At 58.9% G+C, this 22124-nt stretch overlaps 2 protein-coding genes across 4 annotated transcripts; both read left to right on the forward strand.

The window, feature by feature from the left end:
• Nucleotides 1-2593: 2593 nt before the first annotated feature.
• CCDC27 (coiled-coil domain containing 27) lies at nucleotides 2594-16659 on the forward strand. The gene is made up of 12 exons (XM_069477584.1): nucleotides 2594-2779; nucleotides 3311-3437; nucleotides 4489-4599; nucleotides 5344-5501; nucleotides 8383-8523; nucleotides 9534-9629; nucleotides 9814-10207; nucleotides 10415-10545; nucleotides 12777-12854; nucleotides 13055-13267; nucleotides 15063-15173; nucleotides 16537-16659. Exons 1-12 carry the CDS (start codon nucleotides 2594-2596, stop codon nucleotides 16657-16659), a joined length of 1869 nt encoding a protein of 622 aa, XP_069333685.1.
• Nucleotides 16660-17609: 950 nt separating this feature from the next.
• On the forward strand, nucleotides 17610-21499 carry SMIM1 (small integral membrane protein 1 (Vel blood group)). Of its 3 annotated transcripts, XM_069477269.1 has the most exons (4): nucleotides 17610-17645; nucleotides 17876-18005; nucleotides 19917-20126; nucleotides 20425-21499. In XM_069477269.1, the coding sequence occupies exons 3-4, from the start codon at nucleotides 20017-20019 to the stop codon at nucleotides 20549-20551; spliced, it is 237 nt and encodes a 78-aa protein (XP_069333370.1). In that variant the 5' UTR covers nucleotides 17610-17645; nucleotides 17876-18005; nucleotides 19917-20016; the 3' UTR covers nucleotides 20552-21499. The 3 variants fall into 3 exon arrangements, with proteins under 3 accessions (XP_069333370.1, XP_069333369.1, XP_069333371.1); XM_069477268.1 differs by having other exon boundaries at nucleotides 17635-18005; XM_069477270.1 differs by having other exon boundaries at nucleotides 17635-18005; nucleotides 20008-20126.
• Nucleotides 21500-22124: the final 625 nt, after the last annotated feature.

A 22124-nucleotide genomic window follows, 5' to 3' on the forward strand; every position in this document is an offset into this window, starting at 1 on the left:
AACGCATCCGCAGGCAGTTTCATCGTGCCAGCATGGCAGAGTGCACGCACACAAACCTAGATGGCGGAGCCTACCACACACCCGGGCTACGCGGTACAGCCTACTGCTCCAGGCTATAAACTTGTACGGCATGATACTATCCTCAATACTGTAGGCAGTTGTAACACAATGGTAGTTTCATCTCTAAACATTGAAAAAGTACAGTAAAAATAGGGTATTATAATCTCAGGAGACCACTGTTGTATATGTGATCCATCGTTGACCAAAATGTCATTATGTGGTGTATGACTGGATGTCAAAAGCTCACATATATAATAGGCTGGTTTTGTAATTTTTATTTAGATGCAAAAAAAGTTGAAGGCATTTTGGGGTGGTAAATTAATTTTTTTGCAAAGTTGGAAAGGATGGGATCATGAATTTCCTTTAGTGAGACAGGCATTCGAGGCCCAGGAGAGCAGCGGCAGGGCGCCAGGCTTCTCTCTCTCTTCTAGGTCTTCCCTGGCCAAATGGGTCTCATTTCCAAGGTCACCTCTTGGTCTGGACCTCTGGACATTGTTTCAGAGATGGAGAAAGTGGAAGGTAGGAAAGATCGCGCCTTGGACCTGAGCAAGCCCTTCCCTGCTTAAAGAGCTCTCTGGAAACCCAGCGACTTCTTCGCACGGCTGAGACATGTCGTCTTAGCTGGAGTAATTACTGTCACGCAAAAAGTCAGGGTTCTGTTTAACAAGAGAAAGGAACGGGGGTGAGAAGCTGCTCAGGGGTGTTTTGAACCCATTTCTAGATTTTGAACTCAGGGTCAGAATTTGTGGGTGCATTCATGGGTCACAGGTGGAAAAAAATGAAGGCGATACCAAATGTCTCAGGCTGGAACATAAGTTCCCGGGGCAGAGAGGTGGTCACGTGTCCACCCCACTCTCCCCAGCACCTAAAACAGGCCTGGCCTATTTGCTGGCCCTAAATAGCTACTGAAGTAAAGTTTGAAAATAAGCTGGAGTATTCTCAGCATTTCCAATATTTTCCATTAGGAAGTCTCACAGGCCAGAAATGATACTTCGTCACTCAACTAAATATTGGTGTAGCACCTATAACATAACATGCCTGACATGCTCACACCATATACGACAAGTCACTCAAAATAGATCAAAGACATAAATGCGAGCTAGAACTATAAAACTCTTAGAAGAAAACAGGACATCCGATTTAGCAATGATTTCTTAGATATGATGCCAGGCAACAAGATAAAAAACAGATACGTTGGACTTCATCAAAATTAAAAACTCTTGTGCACCAGAGGATCCCACCAACAGAGTGAAAAGACAGCCCACAGAACAGGAGTGAATATTTGCAAATCTTATACCTGATAAGGGATTAGCATCCAGAATATATAAAAACTAAACAAAAACCTACCAAAAACAATTAAAAAACTTGAATAGGGCCGGGCGCAGTGGCTCATGCCTGTAATCTTAGCACTCTAGGAGGCCGAGGCGGGAGGATTGCTTGAGCTCAGGAGTTCGAGACCAGCCTGAGCAAGAGCGAGACCCTGTCTCTACTAAAAATAGAAAGAAATTAGCTGGGCAACTAAAAGTATATAGAAAAAATTAGCCGGGCATGGTGGCACATGCCTGTAGTCCCAGCTACTCAGGAGACTGACTCAGAAGGACTGCTTGAGCCCAGGAGTTTGAGGTTGCTGTGAGCTAGGCTGACGCCACGGCACTCACTCTAGCCTGGGCAACAGAGTGAGACTCTGTCTCAAAAAAAAAAAACAAAAAAAACTTGAATAGGAATTTTCCATAGAGATACGCAGATGGCCAATAAGCACATGAGAAGACGCCCAGTGTCCCTGATCATTAGGGACACACACATCAAAGCCACCAGGGGAGACAGCTCACGCCATCAGGGTAAGTTTCCTCGTGCCCTGAAGGAAAGTTCTGGAGACTGGCGGTGGGGATGGCTGTGCAATGATGTGAAGGTTCTTAATGCCACTGAACTCCATATTTAAAAATGGTTAAGACAGAAAATTTTATGTGTGTTTTAACACACACACACACACACACACACACACACAATAACAACCAGCCTTTCTCTGGAAGAGGTCTCTCTCTTCCCCCCCAATGTTACGAAGTGCTCCTAAATTGGGGGTTTTCACCAAGGACATTAAGTTTTTGTGACAGGGCCACTGACACAGCAGTGCGTGTTCAGTGAGGGAAAGGCTGGTGTGAAGACGCAGGAAAACCCCACAGAAGGAAGGACGGGCCGCGCGCCGCAGGCCACCTCCCCTGCACTTCAACACCCAACCGCGTCTGAGGCCCCTTCCCAGCCCCTTGCCCTAATTGCAAAACCTTGAGACGACTGTGACATGCCCTGTTTCTATGGAGACATCTGTGATGCCACCACTGCTCCAAGGAGCCCACAGGACATGGAGCTTTGGAAGTGGGACTTCTCCCGCCTGAACCCGTCGGCAGGTCCCCGCCCGAAGCCGTGTCCCCCTCGACACCCCAAGCCAGACTGAAGAGAGGTCCCCAGGAGCAGGTCCCCCCCCCCACCCCGTCCTCATTCAGGTGGCAAACCTTGGTCCTCGTGTCCCACCCTCCCGATGTTACCCAAGGAAGCCCAAAAGTCTGAGCAGCACAGTCTGACGCCCGGCTCGATCGCCAGGGGCCTGGAGGTCCTGCAGGGCGTGGCCAGCCGGAACACCCAGTGCGCAGAGCTGAAACTGCCCCGCAAGCAGGGCCCCCTCGGCACGCCCGCCCCGGCCGTCGGCGGCTACTGCGGGAAGAAGGTACGGGGCCTCGGGCGGGGCCTCTGGCCCAGCGCAGCTAACCTGGACGAGACCCGCTTCCCAGGCCACACAAGGGGTCGGCTGGTAGAGCATTCTGGGCTGCGTAGGTAGATTCCAGGCGAAGAAACCCTGCTGGTCTCATCCGCTTCCGGAGAGCCTGGGCCTCAGTTCCCGGCTCCATGGCTCCACGGGAAGCTGCGGCTCTGGGCCGTCCTCCTGGCCGTCCTCCTGGCCTGGAGAGGGAAGAGGCTGGTGGGCCCCAGACTTCCTCGGGAGTGTCTTGGAAAGGACCGTGAAGGGGGAGGGAGAAACCAAGGAAGGGAACCGTAGCCGGGGAGGGTGACTGCATTGGCCATGCTGGGGCCTGAGCCCTCCCGGGGACGGGGATGCCTTACCTGCACTTAGCCGAAGCGGTTTCTAAAGCAGGGTCCGCGTGGCCCTTGCCGGGAAGGGGCCGGACCAGGCGGTGGCAGTGGGCACACGGCCTGAGGGCCCCGCCTCTCAGCGACTGTCCCCCATTCCCTCGCCCAGCGGGAGCTCAAGGACAGCGCAGGCCCCGGCGGCTTCCAGTCGGAAATGGAGGGGCTGCGCAAGGCCTTCCGCACGCGTCCCGACTGCCTGCAGCTCAGCACCAGGGCCACGCCTGTCTCCAACCGCGGTAAGAGCCCCGCCAGGGCCACCCGCGACCCCGCCGGCCCCTCGGAGTCGGGGCCTCCCGCACTGCTCGGCCAGCGTGGGCCGCGTGGGCCGGGGGCTGAGGGGACCACCCTCCTCCTCACTGTTGTCATTGTCTGTCTCCGGCCTTCCACCTTCTCTCCTGCCATTCACAAGTCAGCAGGGTTGGGGCAGGGCACAGGGAGATGGCTGAAGATTCTGGAAGCCTCCAGGGAGAAAAAGCCCCATGAGGCCAAAGACATGAGTAGCACCCTGGGAGGGAGCACAGACCCTCAGCAGCCTCAGCGACTGTCTCGTCAACCTCTCATGGTTCCCTGAGAACGTGGGGTTCAGAGAAGCAGCTGCCCGGCTCGGGGGTCACTGGGAGGACGCTGCTCAGGGCCAAGGCTTCATGCCCACGTCCCAGCTCCCGGCCCGGCTTGTTCCGTGTCCCCACACAGAGTGTGTCCCGGGGGGTGGTGCGCTCCAGGCTCAGCCATGGGGCTCCTCCCCGGCTCTCAGCCACCGTTGGGGCCCCCAGCTGTCTGGGCCTCACGCACCCCCTTTCTCAGCAAGCGGGGCTAGGCGGGTGGCCGGCACCCCAAGCCTTGAGTGGCTGTGGGCAGGTCCCTGGGAGGGTTGAGGGGCCACCCGGCGCCCTGGGTGTGGGGTCTGTGTCCACATCCTGCTCACAGACGCCTGTCACTGGGACGATTCCCAACAGTTTAGAGGAAATGGGGCCTGGCCTTGGGGTGGGCTGGTCTAGAGGCAGGGGTCTTCCCGAGACTTTCAGGGAGCAGGTGTTTATAAAAGAAAGTGAGACCTGCCCTTTCGGGGGGAGGAGCCATCGACTGCAGAGACCCGCCGTCCCCAGCCGGGAGGTGCGCTGAGGTGGCGGGAGGCGGAGCCCAGGCCCAATCCCACGCACCCGTCGAGAGAAGTCACCTTCACCCTACCTGGTGCTTAAGAATTAATAACACGATAGTCTCTGCCCGGGGGATCTCGGGGAGACTGGACCTCGGCAGTCACAAGGTGGCATCTCTGACACTCCGCAGGTTCACCCACCCAGGTCGTTCTGTCCTCGGAAGTGTGCTTCAGCCTGGACATGTGGGGGGACACCCAGGACCCGCTCCTGGCCAGGCGGGGCTCGGACACGAGCCTGGACGGTGAGGGAGCCCTGAGGGCCTCTGCCCGCACCTGCCGGGCCCTGACCACGTGGCCTGCCCCCCCCCAGGGCACCTGCCCGTGGAGCTCCTTCCCGGGACTGCCACCTCTCAGGGCCCCTGCGACGGGCCGGGGCCCCCTTAGATGGAGCAGCTCTGCCTTCGCTGACGGTGTCTGCTGCGGCCCGGACAGCGGGTCCTTGTCTCTGGCAGAACCGCAGTTGAAGAGCTTGTCCCCGCCCGGCCCTCACACGAAGGCCTGTGGGAGGCCCCCTCCGTACCCGGAGGTCACAGGACGCTGCTTCCGCAGGGGAACAGACTGACTTTCCTCACCCAGCGATGGAATCCACACTCATCTGAGGAAACCTAGGGCTGTAGCGACCTGTCCCCCTTGGGCTCAGTGAGGGAGAGAATCCACCCCCTCAATTTAAAGATGGGGAAACTGAGGCCCAAGGAGGGGACGGGCCTCCAGGTGCACAGGGGCAGCCTCAGGATGTCCCCGGTGTCCTGGGCATCCTGACCAGCGCTTGGACGCGTCCTTCGCTTCTCCAACGCTGGCGCAGGTCTGGGCGTGGCGCGGGGTGCTCCCGCGACCTGGGAACGGTGGTGAGGAGAGGCAGTCGGGGGCTGACTGGGCAGCAGGCGTCCCTGAGGGAAGTCTCAAAGCACGGACGCTGTCATCCAAGACGGCAGAGGGGCTCCGCAGGCACAAGGCTGGCTTCTCTCTGGTCCTCCGCTCCCCCGCAGGGCACCTCCCCCTGCTCAGTCAGAGCGCCTGCGAGTTCAGTTATCTGGGGAAGAGGAGCGAGTCCCAGACTTTGAGTCCGGTCACCAGCAGCTCAGCCGCATCCCAGAGCCACCCGAAAAAGAGGACGCCCTGGTACCTCTCGGTCATTCAGGAGAAGGTACTGGCCCCGCTTCCTTGGCTCCAGGTCCCTCTCGAGAGGCCGGCCCTGCCCGCCCGAGAGACCCTCGTTCTAGAACTTGCTTAGCCGTGTCAACCAGCTCCCGTCCCGAATGACCTCCAGCCCTCCCACTTGACAAGTGCCCTGGTCCCTGTCCTTCCTCATCCCAGTGAGTGTCCGGAACTCACCAGCCCGTAGGCAGCACACGCGACCACCAGCCACCCACCCACACACCTTTGGACCACCCACTCCACTTTGGAGAATGGAGTCTAAATGTTAATGATGAGAACCAGCTTGCTATGCAAAGATTGACGTCCAAGTCGATTCACTGTATTGTTCTTTTTTAAAAATCTGTGTTTATGACAGAGATGGACCCACCACTTCCCCGACCTGTAATTCCCTCGTCAGACTCTGGTGTTGAGGTTAGTCTGGCCTCATTCAAAAAAAAAAAAAAAAGAAAAGAAAAGGCTGGCAAACACCTCCTTTTTTCTTTTTTTATTCTCTGGAAGAGTTTGTGTAAGATTAATTTATGAAGAATTTACCACTGAAAGCATCTGTGCCTGGAGATTTCTTTCATGGGAGCTTTTAAAAATCACAAATTGAGACCTGGGCGCGGTGGCTCACACCTGGCATCCCAGCTCCTTGGGAGGCTGAGGTAGGAGGATCGCTTGAGGCCAAGAGTTCGAGACCAGCCTGGGCAACACAGTAAGACCTATCTCTAGAAAAAAAAATAATTTAATTAGCCTGGTGTGGTCACACACACTAGTAGTCCCAGCTACTCAGGAGGCTGAGGCAGGAGGCTCACTTGAGCCCAGGAGTTGGAGGTTACAGTGAGCTATGATCAGGCCACTGCATTCTAGCCTGGACAAGACAGTGAGACCCTGTCTTAGAAAAATAAAATTAAATTAAATTTATAAATCACAAATTCAGTACCTTTAAAAGATAATCGGATTTCCTTTCCTGCCTTGTTTCAGTTTTGTATGCTGTGTTTTTCTAGGACTGTGTCTACTTTGTGTAAGTTTCAAATGTATTAGCCTCATGCTGTAGGTGACACGAGGAAAACCATTATCCTCTCCGCAGCTGTTAGCCGAGAAGGGGTGGCCTCCTCTTCATCCCTGGGACAGTGACGTTGCCTTCTCTCCTTTCTCCATCAGTCTTGCGGAGGCTTACCCATGTCAATCTCCTTCTCTTAGAATCAGCTTCAGGTTTTGTTGATTTTCTCTAGTGTATGCTTATTTTCTATCGTATTCATTCATTTTTTTAAGCTGGCAAAGCTTTTGGTGAAAATTATGGACATGAGCAACAAAATATTGCAGAGTTGTTGGGGCACGTGGGTTCAGGGGAGAGTGTGATTGGATATTGGCACAGTGGGGCCTACAAGTCCCAAGGAGTGAGAGTCCACAGCCTTCATTTTATGTTAACTCCTGAAACTCTAGCACTGCGTTAGTATAGATTTCACAATTTTAAAGGTGTTTCTTACCCTTTGACCAAACAATTCCATTTTTGAGAAATAGCCTGAGGATGTAACTAGATACAGTCGTACAGGTTACGAAAAGGCTGTTCATGGCACTGCCGTTATTAATCAAACAGCAGGGGAGGGACTTAACAGATCATGTATGTGAAACACCCAAGGGAAGGGATGCAGGCTTGGCTGCCTCCAGCAGCCCAAATGGTATCATTAGGGTTTTCTTTATCTCATCTCTGCCTTCATTAAGCTGTCATAGATAAAACTTTTCTCATTTGGTGGCAAGAGAGCTAACAGCAGCAGCAAGTTTGCATTGTGTAAACTCAGAAGCTCCCACTGGAAATGAGCATGTTCTTTCCAGAAGTCGTTGGGCTATTATAAAACACGTGCAAGCGTCTCTAAGTCACCACTGCCAGGGTGATGAACTGTGATTTCTGCATTATTGTTCTTCCACTTTAACTTTGTATTTCAGACATAATGGCAAGTTGTGAGACTACATAGTGCAAATAATTCCCACATACCCTTCAGATTCTCCAAATCCGAAAGTGTTGCAATGTTTTGTTTTATTCTTCTTTCTTCCTCCTCCTCCTCCTCTCTCTCCCTCTCTATAGCATTAATTCTTGCACATAACTTTCCCTTTCCTTCTACTTTCTTTAGGTTTAATTTTCAGTTTCTTTTCTGAATTCTTGAGATATTTAGATCACTGATTTGCTATCCCTCCCCAAAGTATGCATTTTAAGGCTATGTATTTGTCTTTAATCACAGCTTTAGCTGCACAAAGTCTTGCTATGTCCAAAAGTTCAAAATGTTTTCTAACATCTTGTGTGATTTCTTTTTTGACCTATGGGATATATAGAAGCCCATCACTTAATTTCCACACATTTGGGGGACTTTCTAGTTGTCTTTCCTTCCAGAATATTCTGTTGGGGTCATTTTCCTTCTGCCTGAAGAATTCCCTTTAGTATTTCTCTTAGCTCAGATCTGCTGGTGAACATTTTTTTCAATTCTGTTTGTCTGAAAAGATCTTCAGTTTTTTGTCTTCAGTTCTGAAGAATCGAGGGAGTTGAGATTTTGAGAAGGGAAGGTGGGGGGCTCCCTGACAAGCCCCTTGGGGCAGCTCTCAGGGGGTGTTGCTGGTTAAGTGTGGGGGCACTCACCATGCACCGGCCTGAAAGGGAAACTGCCACGAATCCCCTTGGATCTGCTCTCAGGCCAGGTGGATAGGTGTTGGGGGCGCAGGGCATGGCTGCAGTAAGGAGCTAGAAGGACGCGCCTTGGTCTCCGGACCTGGGGTTCGGGACAGCAGATCCGCCCCTCCTGGGCCGGAGGCGGGAGGGGGAGTCTGCATGGCGGATGGCCCACGGGCGGCCCTGCCTCTCTGCGCAGGACCACCTCCTGTTCCTGCTGCGAGAGGAGATCCAGCGCCTGTCCAAGCTGGAGATGCAGGTTCAGAAGAGAGATGAGGAGATCTTCGCACTCCAAGGGGAGAGGGAGGCCCTGAAGAAGCAGCTGAAATCCCTTCTGAAAACCAAAGCCCAAGAGACCCCGTTCAGGAGGGTGAGCCAGCTCCTGGTGGGGAGAGTGCAGGTCCCGTTGGTCACTTGCTGGTGACCGCAGGCCCCTGGCACACGCCAAGGCCTCCTGGAATGTTACTGGTTCCTCACCGGGAGCATGGAACTGGGTCCGGATCTTGCCAGAATGCGGGATAGGGGGACAGAGCAGGAAATGGCAATGAGAGCGGTGAGCTGGGCGTTCAGACACCTGCCCTTGGCTTCCAACTTGCTTCCAACCTGGGGCGAGTCACAGCGCTTTCTGGGCTCAGTTTCCTGACCTGTGAAATGAGGGCTGAACTGACCTCCGAAATCTGGGAGGACGGCAGGCCACTGCTGCAGATGGATCCCCCAGGCCTTGCCCAAGCTGCTGCTGTGGGCCGACTGCCCTGGCTGTGGCTCCCCTCTGCCTGCTTCCTGGCCGTGAGGCTCCTGACGGCTGGGGCTGGGGCTGCGGCCATCCTGCTCCGGGTCTGGGTGGAGAACTGGACAAGGCAGGTCTGTGCGCCCAGGGTGCTCACCTGGTCTTCCTGAGACCCAGTTTCTTTCATACCTGAGGACACAGTCTGAGTTTATGCTGGCGCAGACGTGAAGTGGGGGCCAGGGGAAGGCTGCAGACCATGCCGGACACTCCGGAGAGAACTACCTAGACATAGACGGGGACAGTGGGCAGGGCTTCTGTCCCCATGCTCCCGTGGCTGCTGGGTGGGTGTGAGTGGCCTGAGGCCCCCAGATTCTTCCACACAGGCTGCTCTTTGCTGCAAGACCGCTTGCTGGTGGCTGCTCTGGGGTTGCCCGAAGCCCCACTGCCCCCACCTGCCCATCTGCAGGTCACTGTCCCCCCTCCACTGACATGGAACTCCCTTCCCCTGTCCCCTTGGCAGAAGGGCACGGGTCCTCCCCGGCCTAAACGTGGAGAGGCTGCTGTCCCCTTTCAGGAGGACGGGAGGCAGCAGCATCCCTGGGGGCTGCTGTGGGAGTGGCTGGAAAGCTGAGTGTCCACACGGCCTCTTGCAGGAGCGGCGCACGGAGGTTCCGCTGAGGGTGAGCAGGCTGAGCATCCTGAGGGCCCTCCACAGAGGCAGGGAGGAGCAGCTGCTGAGCAGTAAGCAGGTGTGAGGCCGCGGGCAGCAGGCGCAGGTGTGGGCCCAGCCCAGGAGCCCCCAGGCTGCCCGGGGTGGTGCTAAGGAGGCCCGGGCCAGGGCTGACCCCACCTGCAGCCCTGTCCTGGGGTGGCCCTCGGATGGGACTCTCAGACACCCTCCAGCCCTACCCAGCCCCCGCCTTCCCCTCCCAGATGCAGGAGGAGCATGTGGTGGCAGAGACAAGCAAGCGGCCGGAGCAGGGCAGCGGCGAGGAGGAGGAGGAGAAGGAGGAGGAGGGTCCGCCCAGGGAGCTGGAGGGGTCGGAGGACGCGAGGGCAAAGGGTGGTGTGGGCAAGACAGTGGTTGTGCATGCGGAGGAAGAGGTGGAGGAGGAGGAGGAGGAGGAGGAAGAGGTGGAGGAGGAGGAGGAGGAGGAGAAAAGGGAGCTGCTGGAGGAGGAGGAGGAGAACCCCAGGAGAAGGGTTTACTCCCTGGGCGAGTCCTTCGAGGAAGAGCTGATGGCCCAGCTGGAGGAATACGAGCAGGTGATTCTGGAGTTCCAGTACGAGCTGGAGGTCACCAGGACCAGATATTCCCTCGCGACGGGTAGGACGCTTCGGGACTTGGGGAATCCTAGGCTTCCCCAGCCACCCTGGGTGGAGGTGGGGCCGTGGGGCCTGGCCCAGGATCGGGGCTGCCCAACCCTCTGCTTGGTGGGCAGAGGGCGGCCTGGGGGCTCAGGTCCCCTCCCTCCCTCCCTGCTCCTCACGGCGCCTTCGTGCCCTTGCTGCCTCCTCGCCCGTGGCCCCCCAGGAACGATTGCGTCTTTACAACATCAAGTAGACATCCAAGAATCGCAGCTGCGAAGGATCAACACGGAAAACCAGATGCTGCAGAAGGAGCTTCGAGAGCGGAAACAGCAGTTACAAGCCATGACGGACAAGGTGGCTGTGCGCTTAGCAACGCTGCTGGCCTCCCTCAGTGAGGGTCCAACAACGACAGCACAGAGCTGGGGTGCCCCCCAGGCCAGCCACAGCCGCACACGCCCTGTCTCCGATTCACTGTGCCCTCGGCTCCTTCTCAAGCACCTTCTGGCCCCTGTGTCCGAGGGCCCAGAGCCCGGTCCGAGCTCGGAGAGGCTGCTACGCCACTGAGCCCAGTCTTGCTGTTTTGTTAAGCATTTTTATTTTTATCACAGTTATTCATGCACATCGCTTAAAGAATCAAATAGTTCCACGAGGCTTGTTATGAAAATCGGAAGCCTCTGACCCTGCTCCCTCTCGTTTGCCCCTCCCCCAAGGCAATTGCTTTCAACCCTGCCAGCAGATTCCTTAGGAAGCCCTCTCCGTATAGCTAAGTAGTGTGCGCATAATGCCCATTTTAGATTTTTCTCCATCTTCACATTATCTAATGCTTCCCTCTTACCTTCCCTGTCCCCCCGCCCCCACAGGGGACCCTTCCATCCGCCCTCCTCCCAGTATCATTCTGTCACAGTGTCGGTGAGAACATGTTGCACTGACATCACTGAGACAGTTATTTATAGCACACATACGTAAATGAAACAAAAGTTTTGTAAAACAATGTTAAGATTCATAAACCACAATTTTAAAACTGCTGCAACCCATACCTTTCTCTTTCTCCCTTATTTTTGGTGAGCACATCCTCCAGCAGTCTTCTGAGAAAGGATGGATGGGGCTGAAGTTTTTGGGGACAGGATATGTCGACAAATGTCCTTATCCTGCACATTAATAGAACTCAGGCTGGATGTCACATTGCACCCTGGAGAACGTTTTCCCTCTGCATTGGCAGGCACTGCTTCGTTGTCTTCTGGCTTCCAGGGTCGCTGGTGGGAAGTCCAGGGTCACCCTGATCCTTGTTCTTTCATACAACACGGTTCTTAGTGGATGTTTGTTCCTCTCTGGAAAGTTGTGAGATCCAACCTCTGTCCCAGGTGTTCTGGAACCTCACAGCTTCAGGCCTTATTGAGGGTGAACTTTCCTCCGCTGTGCTGGGCACTCAGTGGCCATCTGGAAACTGGTGTCCTTTGGCTCTGGAGTTTTTCTTTCGTTGTGTTGTTTTTATTTCCTCCGTTTTTGCGGAGTCTCCTGGCTCTCCGATCGCTTGGCTGTTGGGCCTCCTGATCTTTTCTTCTTTTCTGTTCCCTCCCACCTTTCCTCTCCTCATCTTCTTGATCTACTTTCTAAAAGATTCCTTTACTTCATCTGCAGCCCTCTCGAGTTTTAATTTTTTTGTATTATTTTAAATATACAAGATCTCCCTTCTGTTCTCTGAATGTTCCTCGTTTTCTCCTTCCTCGAAGCACCCTCATGCTCCGTTTCACTGCTGAAGGATCCTCTCCTCCCTCGATGACAGCCTTAATTATGGTTGCAGTTTTTGAACTTCTTTCCCACGAGTTCCTTTTTTTTAAGTTTGCTTTTGGTCTCGATCATCTGGTGGAGAGCTTTGCTCCAACGTCCGAGCAGACTGGGATCTCTGAGGACACGGGTGACGATGCCGGGCTCAGAGGCAGAGTGGTGTGTCCGGGCAGTTGGATGGAGAGTACTTTTAGGTCTTTCTTTGGTTTGGTCAGACTCCCCTGAAATCTAGGAAACTGGAGGAACTTCTTGCCTGGAGGGCAGAGGCCTTGTTGCTGGAGCTCTGGGAGCCCAGTGGGGAGACGCTGGCAGTGTCCACACACAGCCCGGCCTCTCCACCCTCTCCCGGGCGGCGTCTCCCGGCATCTGGTCTCTGCCAGGCTGGAAAAGGGCCAGTGCCCCACAGCTCAGGGTCTGGGAGGAGCCCGGGGCTCTTAGCTTCTGAAACATCCCGCCACTCCCCGCATTTTAGCCCCATGTTTGGGAGAACCCAGCACCGCCAGTTTCTGAGGCTCTCAGGGACTCCAGTGTGAATTGGGCTCGTTCGCAGCTTTCCCCACCGCTGGCCCGGGGTTCAGCTTTCTTGGATGTGCAACGTCAGATACCAAGTGGCCTCTGCTGCCGACCTCCCAGCTGTTCTCAGTACTCTGTCTTCTCCCGTCTCCCGTCTTCAACAGAAATCCCGCCACAGCTGCCTTCGTTTTAGGGTGGTTTCGGGGGGAGCGCAGTTAGATGCCGGTGTTCAGTCTGTTATCGCAACCTGGGGGTGCCCTGAGCCAGCCCCTCTGTCTGCCTTCCAGTTCTCCAACCTCCGAGAGGACAAGAAACACCAGGAGATGATGGGGTGCATTGAGAAGGACAACTTCCTCCTCCGGCAGGTGACGGCCTGGGCGTGGCGAGAGGGTCAGCTGGGTGAGGTGAGGCTGCAGCATCTTCACCGCCATGGGCCCCCTCAGCCCCAGCAGCACCCCACTGGGTGAGCCTCGGCCACGATCCCTATGAAGGGCTCTTTGAGACTGTGGTTGGGTCCGCCCTCGGCTGGAGGAGCCCAGTGAGAGTCGCCCCCGGCTCTCCCCAGCGTGTGTCGGAGCTGGAAGACGCGCTCGGCAAGCGGGACCACGTCATCTCCGAGCTGGACGCCAAGGCCAGCGAGCTGCAGGCCCAGGTGGAGCAGGACCAGAACCACCTGCAGAGGTGGCGGCAGCTGCAGGAGGAGCTGCAGAGCAAGAAGGAGATGATCGGGCAGGCAGAGCAGCAGGCCCGCGTGGCCCTGGAGAGCGCACAGTCCAGGGTATGCGCCAGGCCCTTGCCCGCCCCCCAGGTAGTCCGTCTCCCAGCACCCGCATGGAGTCGACGTGACGCTCAAGAAATGTGGGCGGGGAGACAGTGAGGGTGCAGTGACGCACCCCAAAACTTTGGTCAGCAGTAGCGGCAGGAGGGAGCCCTGTGGGCAGGGGCTGACTGTGTCTGGGGCCCGGGCTGCGATGCTAAGGGGCGAAAGGATTTGGATAGCCTGGGGCGGGGAGATGAGTGGGGAGTGAGGCGAGGGGCCGGGCTAAAGTCACTTAACCCTTCCCACACCACTGTGAGCAGTCACTGTCATCACCCTCACTCTACAGACAAGCAGGAGAGGATAAATGCCCACCTAAGACCCCAGACAGCTCAGAGGGGCTGCTGGGTTTGCGCCCAGCACCCGTCACTGCCACCTTAGGTGTGGTCCAGGCTGAGGGGAGGCCGGGGGCACCTGCTCAGGAGGGACCCAAGCCAGCGAGGACAGTCAGGACAGAGCCCACCTTGATTTAGAATCTGATGTGTGTGGCTTTTGAAATAACATTTCCCTTCCCACCTGCCCCCGACCAGGGATGCCAACTGTCACTCGCCGGTGTCCTTTCTCCTATTTAAACCGGCCTCCTTTTGGCTGGGTCAGAGAGAGCCACTGAAGCCCCTGCACCTGCATCTTTTATAACTGTTTCCAACTCAACAGTAGTCCCTTATAAGTGTCATTTTGTTGCCAAGTCACATTGCTTGGGTACAGCTGTGCGGAGAATGCTGAGGGCTTCCGCAGGACATAGCGCCAGCACTGATGCATAGGGCCCCACAGGGACGGGGAATTGAGACTGGACACCCCAGGTGACCCCCAGCCAGGGGAGGCCCCCGTACAGGGACTAAGCCCCTCGTCCCCAAGGCACCTCCAGCACCTGGCACAGTGCTCGGCACAGAGTGGGCAGCCGACGACTGCTGGAGAGAAGGAAAGGACCCCCCCACTCCTTCCTCGGGGCCCAGGGGATCGTGACTTTCCTGCCGCCCCTTAAACCTGTGCAAGAGACAAACCAGACGTGCTTGCGCCTCTGGGGCAATGCCAAGTCGCACGGCCTGGCTCACACTTGGCACCTCCGAAATCGTCGGGGTTTCTGGACGTTGCGAGCTGAGGAGCTGGGGCTGAGCCTGTCGCTGTAACTTGGGGGACCCTGTCTGAGGCTTCCGGGGCACAGGTTGGAGGGTGTCCTCTGCAGTTTCCTGGGAGGCGTGATTAGCTCACCTGTGGGGAGCTGGGCTGCAGCCACACACCTACAGCGATGGTTATGGTGCAAAGACCCGTCCACGGGGGCCGGTCAGACGCTGACGTCCACAGCACGGCAGCCTCCTGGTCGGTAAGAAAAGGAGGAGGGGCCGCCAAGTCGCCTGTTGAATGCCAAACGCAAGGGGCAGGTGGAGCTCAAAGGACAGTCCCCTCGCTTGTGGAGAGTCTGTTCACTGAAGCTCCTCTGGGAAGGGAGGATGGTCCCAGGGTCCTGTGAGCTTTTGTATCTTTTTGCTGTTGTTGAACTATGTGCAGGTTCTACTTTTCCAATTAAAAAAAAAAACAAAAACAGTTGTTGAGGTAGGAAGTCTTTGGGCTTCGGTGCTAGGCTACCCTGGGTCTGGGTTTCAATCTGGCACGTTCCAGCTCTCAGGCAGGCCACGCTGACCTCTCTGACCCTACAGCCCTGACAAGTGAGGGCAAGCAGGCGGTAGGAGGGCGCAGCCCATGTGCAGGCGTTGTTGTCTGGCAAAGGCAAGTGACGGTGCCTTCCCCTTGCTCGCAGCTTGAGAGACTGAGGAACAAGATCATCCAGGCCACCTTCAGCAGCCCCGGGGTCAAGGCCTCGAACACCAGCATTGAGATCTCGGACAATGACATCCTAGAAGCCCTGCAGGTACCTCCCCGGCTAGCTGCCCCCACCCCGGGGCTGGAGCCCAGAGAGCTGCAGCTGGAGACGGGTGGGGAGGAGCGGGTTGGATCCAGGGGACCCCGCGCTCATCCTGGCCGTGTCTCCCTTTCACTGGGACCGCCAGGACCATCCTTTCTCTCTGCTCAGGCAGAGGGACCAGATCGTCCCCGAGCACGCACAGAACTGGCCAGCCTGGGCTGCTCTCAGCAAAAGTGACTAGCAGTGCCCTTTTTGAATGCTTTGGGGAGGGGATAGCTGCTCGGGTCTTGGAGATTCTCCCGCAGCAGGAGCCTGGCCCCTCTGCTGCAATTGTCCCCTGCTGAGCCAGGGCCCAGCACAGAGCCTCCCTTCTCGGCCTCAGCCTCCTCCCTGACCACGGGTCCCCAGGCAGAGGCTTCGAGAGGCAGGACGCTGTAGGGGACTTAATGCAGCCTTGGGCGTCACTGGGCAGGAGTGGGTCACCCTCCACCCCAGGCAGCAAAGCTGGGGGCCCCTTGTTTCTCTCAGCCCCAGACGCTCCACTCTGTAATGGGGGAGCATGCCTCCTGCAGGCCTCCTGGGACCCAGAGCTCTCTGTGGAGCCATGCACGAATACAGTCACTTCCCACCGCAGCTGCTTCCGTTCCCAAGTCCCACACCCCCTCCAGCAGGGCTGCCCGTGGACCCCAGCACCCACGTTTCCTTCCTGCTTCCCTGCCCCTGTGGAGTGGGCTGCGCCCTGGCCAGGGACGCCCTGCAGAGCTGTAACAGTGGGGGCCTTGTCACTGCTGTCTGAGGAGGGACCGGAGGGGGAGAGGAGAGGGAGATGGGGGAGGCGGGGGTTGCTCCCGCCAGGCAGAACACGGTAGCCAGGGAAGAACGCCTTTGCCCTCCTGCCATAGCCTGACATGACACAGCAACGGGCTGTTCTGAGGAGCCCGGAGGACACTGGAGAGGGATGGGTCACACTTCCCTCTACACAGGACAGAAGGGACTTGAGGGACAGGTCTGCTGACCTCAAAGGTCTCCAGGAGTCTGGGGGCGGGGCTCACAATTCTAGGAGGAGTGACAAGTGACCTGCATTCAGCACAGGCTGCAGCGGCTGCCCCTGGGAGCGAGCTGTCTCCTCCCATCGGAGTCCTGTGACTCCGCGTCTGGGTGGACTATTTAGACCACAGAAATCCGCAAATGCTACAAAGCAGAGCTGTTTTGCTTCCCTCCCCCGAGAGCCAGCTGTAGATATTTCCCAGCACACCACTGCTACACGGAGCCCTCCTCAGGGAGGAAGAGGTGGTGTCCCGGGGAGAAGGCCTGGGGGTCCCAGTGCGGAGTTGGGACGGTCACCCCGATGGCCGTGCTTCTTGTCTAGAGGATCATCACGGAGAGAACTGACTACTACAACCAGCTGAAGCAGAAAGGCGTCAGAGTGGTCCCCCTGCACCAGTCCGATACCTCTTTGCCCAGCAAGCCCAAGAAGGTGACCTCCAAGTAGGCCCAGCCAGGCCCCCAGGACGTGGTCAGCCCTGCAGGGGCCCGGACCCAGCTGGGAACAGCCGTCCCTGACCATGTCCTGCTCTCTGACTCAGAATTAAACCCTTGGGTTGGCACCGTCTCACCTTTTTCTCCCCTGGGACCCACACAGGGGCTTGTCTTCTGCCGCCTTGGGGTACATCGACACCCTCTGTGTCAAAACTCACTCGCTGGGGGGTCCGCACCCCAGCCTGCACCCCTGGCTCCTTCCCCGGGAGACCCCTCAGAGGCACGAGTTGCAGGAGGCCAGAGACAGGATGCCCATCCCAGCTCAGCTTAGATCGGACACTGTCCCCGCTCCTGCCCGCTGGGAGGGGCCTGTGACCTCCCGCCACGGGGGCTGTCTGGCTGGGGCACGCTCTTGCGGGGGTGGGGCCCACTTGGAAGACGGGTGGGGGAGGAGAACACTGTTCCCACCCATCTGCTCCTGGAAGGAAAGCCCGTGCGGGGACTCGTGTCTGGTCACCGATGTTTCCCCGGCGTCCACGTTGTGCACGCTGCGGGCTCCGGGCACACAACTACGTGCTAAGGAAGGAATCCGCCCCGCACCTTCCCGCTCTTCACCCCACGTGTGCGCGCACTCTTCCCGCAGCTACGGGAGCGAGCCTGCGCCCTCGGAGTCCCCAGGAGGACGGTCCCCGCGTCTGGGTGCCTGGTCCCCGCGCTCCGGGCAGAAGGCCGGGGGCCCCGCAGAGCCTCCGCGTATCCGGGGTGCAGACTAGGAACGCCGGATCCTCTGGGAGCCTCCCCGGCCGGGACCCCGGAGCGCTCCACAGTCCGCAGCCTCTCGGGCCGGGGAGCGCCGCCCCCGCTCGCCCCGCCCCACCCCGCCCGGGCCGCCGCTCTCCGCACGGGCCCCGCCCCCGGCTTAGCCCCGCCCCCGCCAGGCCCCGCCCCCCGGCCGGGCCTGGAGACGCGTCTGCGCAGCGGCCGGGGGCACGGGCGCAGGTGAGCCGCGCGGGGTCCGTCGCAGCTTCCCGGTGCAGTGGGCGGGGGCGGTGGGCTTTGGCGCGGGCTCTGGCCGGCGGATCGCCCGGCCACCCGCAGAGGGGCTGCCAGGCCCACAGCTCTGCCCGCCCAACTCCTGGCGAGCGCTGGGGACAGCCCCAGGGCCACTTTCCCTTCCCGGACCCTGGCAGGGCCGCTCCCCTCTCCACCTTTTTTTAAAAAAATTTAAGGCTCGAGCCATCTGCCGCACCTCAGAGCCCGACCCGCCCGGCTGGGAGGAGGCGAGGTCCGAGGTCCGCTGGCCAGGCCCTGACCGCGTTCCGGCCCGGAGGCTTCAGCCCCCACGCGGGAATCTCCCTTGTAAGTGTGGGGCCCTCGGAGGTGCTGTGGGTGAAGGGGCCTGCGTGTGATCCACTGTGTGCCAGGAACTTCGCGCTCACGCCCCAGGAGGTGGTGGGACCCCCTGAGGCTCCCAGGGCTTGGAGGGCATCCCTGACAGGCTCCCGCTGCCACACCCCTGCCTGCCATGTGGCATTGGGCAGATGACTGAGCCCAGCTCTAGGCACCCCACTAGCTTTGGTGGCTTTGTCCACTAGGATGACTTGAGAGCCACAGTCTACATCAGTCAGCAAGTAACAGGAACCCGCTACCCCGGGGTTGGACAAATTGGGGTTGACTCCTCACGAGGAGAAGCCCATAGGTGGGCAGTTGCTGGTTGGATTTGGAGACCCAGCGTTACCGGGGCTGATGTTGCTTGTACATCCAGGTAGCAAGGCGGCTGCTGCAGCTCCAGCCATCACGTCAAGGGAGCAAAGAGGCGGCTACAGTTTCCTTCAAGGAAGCAAAAGCTCCCCCGTTCCCCTGCTGCACCCTGGCCCATTGCCCACAGCTGGGTGGGTGACTTTCGAAAGCAGGGCCTGAGGGTATTCAGTGTCAGGTCATAGCTGTCTCCTGGGGCTGGCACCTTGCTGCTGGAACAAGACTGGATTCTGCCCACCAGCAGGGATGGGGAACCTCGGGTAGGCAGCTGACAGTTGGCCAATAGCCGTCTCCTCAACACACTGGGGAAGCACAGGCAGCTCCCTTAACCGCTCGGCTCGGCTCGGCCTCCCCTGGGCCTGAGCGCCAGCCCCGAGCAGGGCTCCCTGCTGAAGGCAGGCCGTGTGGCTCCCTTCTCCCCGCGCTGGCCGGGGTTTGGGAAGGGGCAAACAGCGTGTTGGGAGTTTCAGGGTTGGCTTCGTGCGGGTCAGTAGCCCGTGTGCCTTTAAGCCTGTGTGTGCAGGATTACCTGGGAGAAAGGTCATTCTTCCCCGCTGCGGGGGGAAGGCCTGCCGCTGCCTGCCCGAGCACCCCCACAGCTGGGGCCAGATGCTGTGAGGGGACACTGGGGGCCCAGCAGACTGGAGATCCAACCCCAATTCCACAGCCTGGGCAGAGGCCCTAACAGAGGTCTGGGACGAACGAGATGCTCCGCGTGGAGCACCCAGCACAGGCCTGCGGGCAGCCAGAGCGGGACACGTGACAGCCACGTTACTGCTCTGCTCTGTGAGCCCCCACTTGAGTCCTGATTCTCTCTGCCTCTCCAGGCACTTGGGGCGCCTGGCACGGTGACCAGTGGGTTGGAGTCCAGCAGGGAGCTGGCTCCCCTCCTGCTCCCGGCACCCACTGGGTCCCACTGCTCTCCTACCTCTGTACAGGGGCCCAGCGCTCAGCACAGTGTGCCCTCCAAGCCCTGGACCCTCCAGGCGGTGGGTGGGGGAGGGGCCGCACCGCACACAGGCCGAGGACACAGCTGCTGGGCTGCTGGGCTGCTGGGGCCAGCAGGGGCCTCCTCCCTGGACAGAGACCGGTCTGGCCTGGCCGTGCCAGCCGCCGCCCCCGGGTCTCCCGCCGGGCCCTGCCCTGCCCATCCCTCTCCTTGCCAGCCTGCCCAGGGGCCAGCAGGGTCAGTGCGGGGACCTCATCTGGCAGGGTTGAGGCGGAACTTATCAGGGCTGCAGCAGCCTGGGCACCAGCTGTGAAGCCTTCCCTGATAAAGGAAGGGGAGGGGAGGCCCTGGGGCGGGGGTAGGGGCAGCCCAACAGGAGGCCTCACATTCCTGAGGTCAGGGCTGGGCCACCTTTCAGCCTAGCTGGGTTGGAATTCGTCCTTGGCCTTGTCTTACTGGTATGGCCCTGGGCAATTGCTTAACCACTCTGCATCTAGGTTACCTGCTAAGTCAGATGAGACTATGCAGGTGAAGACCCCTGAGTGCCCCCTCCCCATCCCCAGGCTGACCCTGTGCTTTGCGGCGGCAAAGTCAGAGCCCCGAAGCCTGCCTCAGTCTCCCCACCAGTGAAGGCTTCCGCCCCTCCCGCCGCAGCCCTGCAGCATGCAGCCCCCAGAGAGCAGTGTCCACTACAGCAGGTGGGATGACAGCAGTCCGGACCAAGTCAGCATGGCGGCCGTGTCCAGCACAGGGGAGCCCTCGTGCTGCCAGAGGTGAGGGGGCCTGGGGGGAGGAGCCCTTCTGGCCCCAGGAGGCTGGTCACCCCCTGTGTAGACACCTGCCTTGTCCCTGCTGCAGGCCTCATCTGCCCACGGTGCCCAGCCCTCTGCTGCAGCCGGGCTGACTGCCCAGGGCCCTCCTCCCAACCCTGCTGGCCGCCTGGCCTCGGGGCCACCTGTCCTGGGACCCACTTGCCCTGGGGATTGCCCTCCCCCTGACCCCCACAGTCCACTCGGGGGGGCCCTGCTGCGCCCTGACCTGGGGCTCACCTCCAGGTGGTTCTCCCCCTAGGATCTCCCGGAAGCTGTGTGGGGGCAAGCTGGGGGTCGCCATGAAGGTGCTGGGAGGAGTGGTCCTCTTCTGGGTCGTCTTCATCCTGGGCTACGTCACTGGCTACTACGTGCACAAGTGCAAATAAGGATGCCCGTGTGCGCACTCAGGGCTGGCTGCACACGCTTCAGGGAACAGGCTTGGAGGGATACCCTGTATACACGGACCCCCTGTATACACACACCCCATAATACAGACCCCGCCATATACAGTCTGTCACATAAAGACCCCCAAATATACAGATGCCCCATATAAACAGGCCCCGGTGACACAGACCCCCCCATATACACAGACCCCTCTCATATACATGGGCCCTAGAGGCAGGCAGTGCACAGGGACCTGCGCTGGCACCCAGGCTCATGAAGACACCAGGGGCACGGCTGTCACAGGCCCGACATGAGGGTGCACACACGCCCCCCCCAGCACACAAGTCCTTTAAAGGACGAGAGAGAAACCCTGGCACGTGCTGCCACCCAAAGCCACACGTGGCTGGGAGAGCTGGGACCAGCTTCGCAGGAGCTGCAGGACATACCCAGGCCAGGCCCTGAGGCCCAGAGCCCCTGGCCACAGCAGGTGGCCAATCTGTCCAAGGCCAGGGCCCGGCCCTTCCTTTGTCAAAGCTGGGATGAGGGGTGCCTTCTGCAGACACCCCAAGCCCACCTCCCTGACGGCCCCCAGGATGGGGTCCTTCCCACTGCTTGCCTCCCTGTGGGGCCTGTGCAGAGCTCTCAGGGCCTTTCTGACTCCCCGTTGTGCAAGGATGGCTCCAGCGAGGGCTGGGTCCCCCACCCACCCTTCCCCTGGGGACTGAGACTAGCCCTGGAAGGTACTTCCTGCACAGAGCAGGGACCCTTGCCCCAGACCCACCGCTGGGTCTTCCTGAGCGAAGCAGCGCCGTGCATCCTGGGCTCCCACCTCACACCTCACGGGCTGGCGTGTTCCCCCGGGGCTGGCCACTGCCAGGGAGGACCCTGGGCTGCCTCTCCTCCCCCAGGCGCTGTCTGCAGGCCCCAGCCTGTGCACAAGGGCATCATTAAACGTCTGCTGGATGAACTTGGGCCCCGTGTGGCCCCGTGTGACTCTCCTAAGCCTATGGGATGGGCTTGTTCCTCCTGGGCAGGACCCCTGTCTGGCGCTCAGCTTTGGAATGTGCCCCCTCCTGGCTGGGCCTTCTGGTGAGGACAGGGGCAGGCCTGAGGTCCAAGATGTGGCTGGACTGTTCCCACTCTGGGGCCGGCCATGCCGGCCACCCCTGAGCCTTCAGTCCCTCTTCCTGGCTGCCTGTCCCGGCCTCCACGCTCTTAGCAGATGCTCCCCTGGGCCACACACTTGGCCCTCGCCTACCACAAAGTCTGCCTTGGGCCCTGCAGACCCTGGCCAGAAACACCCCTTTAGGAAAGTGCTCCTCACCCCAGGGTCAGGGGCGGGAGACATGGGCAGCCAGTGTCCTCGCCGGCACGGAGAAGGGAGGCCACGGGGCAAAACTGTCATCAGAGGCTGAGGCTACACTCACTCGCAGGCCGGGAGCCCTCCAAGTGCTCCTCACTGTGTCGGGTCAGGTACACGGAGGGACTTGGCTAGGGTGGGCTGGTGACAGACAACCCCCCATCCCACCCATCTTCAGGGAAAGCAGGCCCACCAGATGTCTGCCCGGGGCAGAG

The sequence above is a fragment of the Eulemur rufifrons genome, chromosome 8 (genome assembly GCF_041146395.1).
Source record: "Eulemur rufifrons isolate Redbay chromosome 8, OSU_ERuf_1, whole genome shotgun sequence".
NCBI classification, from domain to species: Eukaryota; Metazoa; Chordata; class Mammalia; order Primates; family Lemuridae; genus Eulemur; species Eulemur rufifrons.

What these genes read in the sequence shown, in the direction of transcription:
- CCDC27 (XM_069477584.1), top strand. Translation starts at nt 2,594, where the DNA reads ATGTTACCCAAGGAAGCCCAAAAGTCTGAGCAGCACAGTCTGACGCCC. An exon ending in GCGGCTACTGCGGGAAGAAG is followed by an intron (nt 2,780 to 3,310) that starts GTACGGGGCCTC and finishes TCCCTCGCCCAG; the next exon opens with CGGGAGCTCAAGGACAGCGC. An exon ending in TGGAGAGCGCACAGTCCAGG is followed by an intron (nt 13,268 to 15,062) that starts GTATGCGCCAGG and finishes CCTTGCTCGCAG; the next exon opens with CTTGAGAGACTGAGGAACAA.
- SMIM1 (XM_069477269.1), top strand. Translation starts at nt 20,017, where the DNA reads ATGCAGCCCCCAGAGAGCAGTGTCCACTACAGCAGGTGGGATGACAGC. An exon ending in GAGCCCTCGTGCTGCCAGAG is followed by an intron (nt 20,127 to 20,424) that starts GTGAGGGGGCCT and finishes TTCTCCCCCTAG; the next exon opens with GATCTCCCGGAAGCTGTGTG.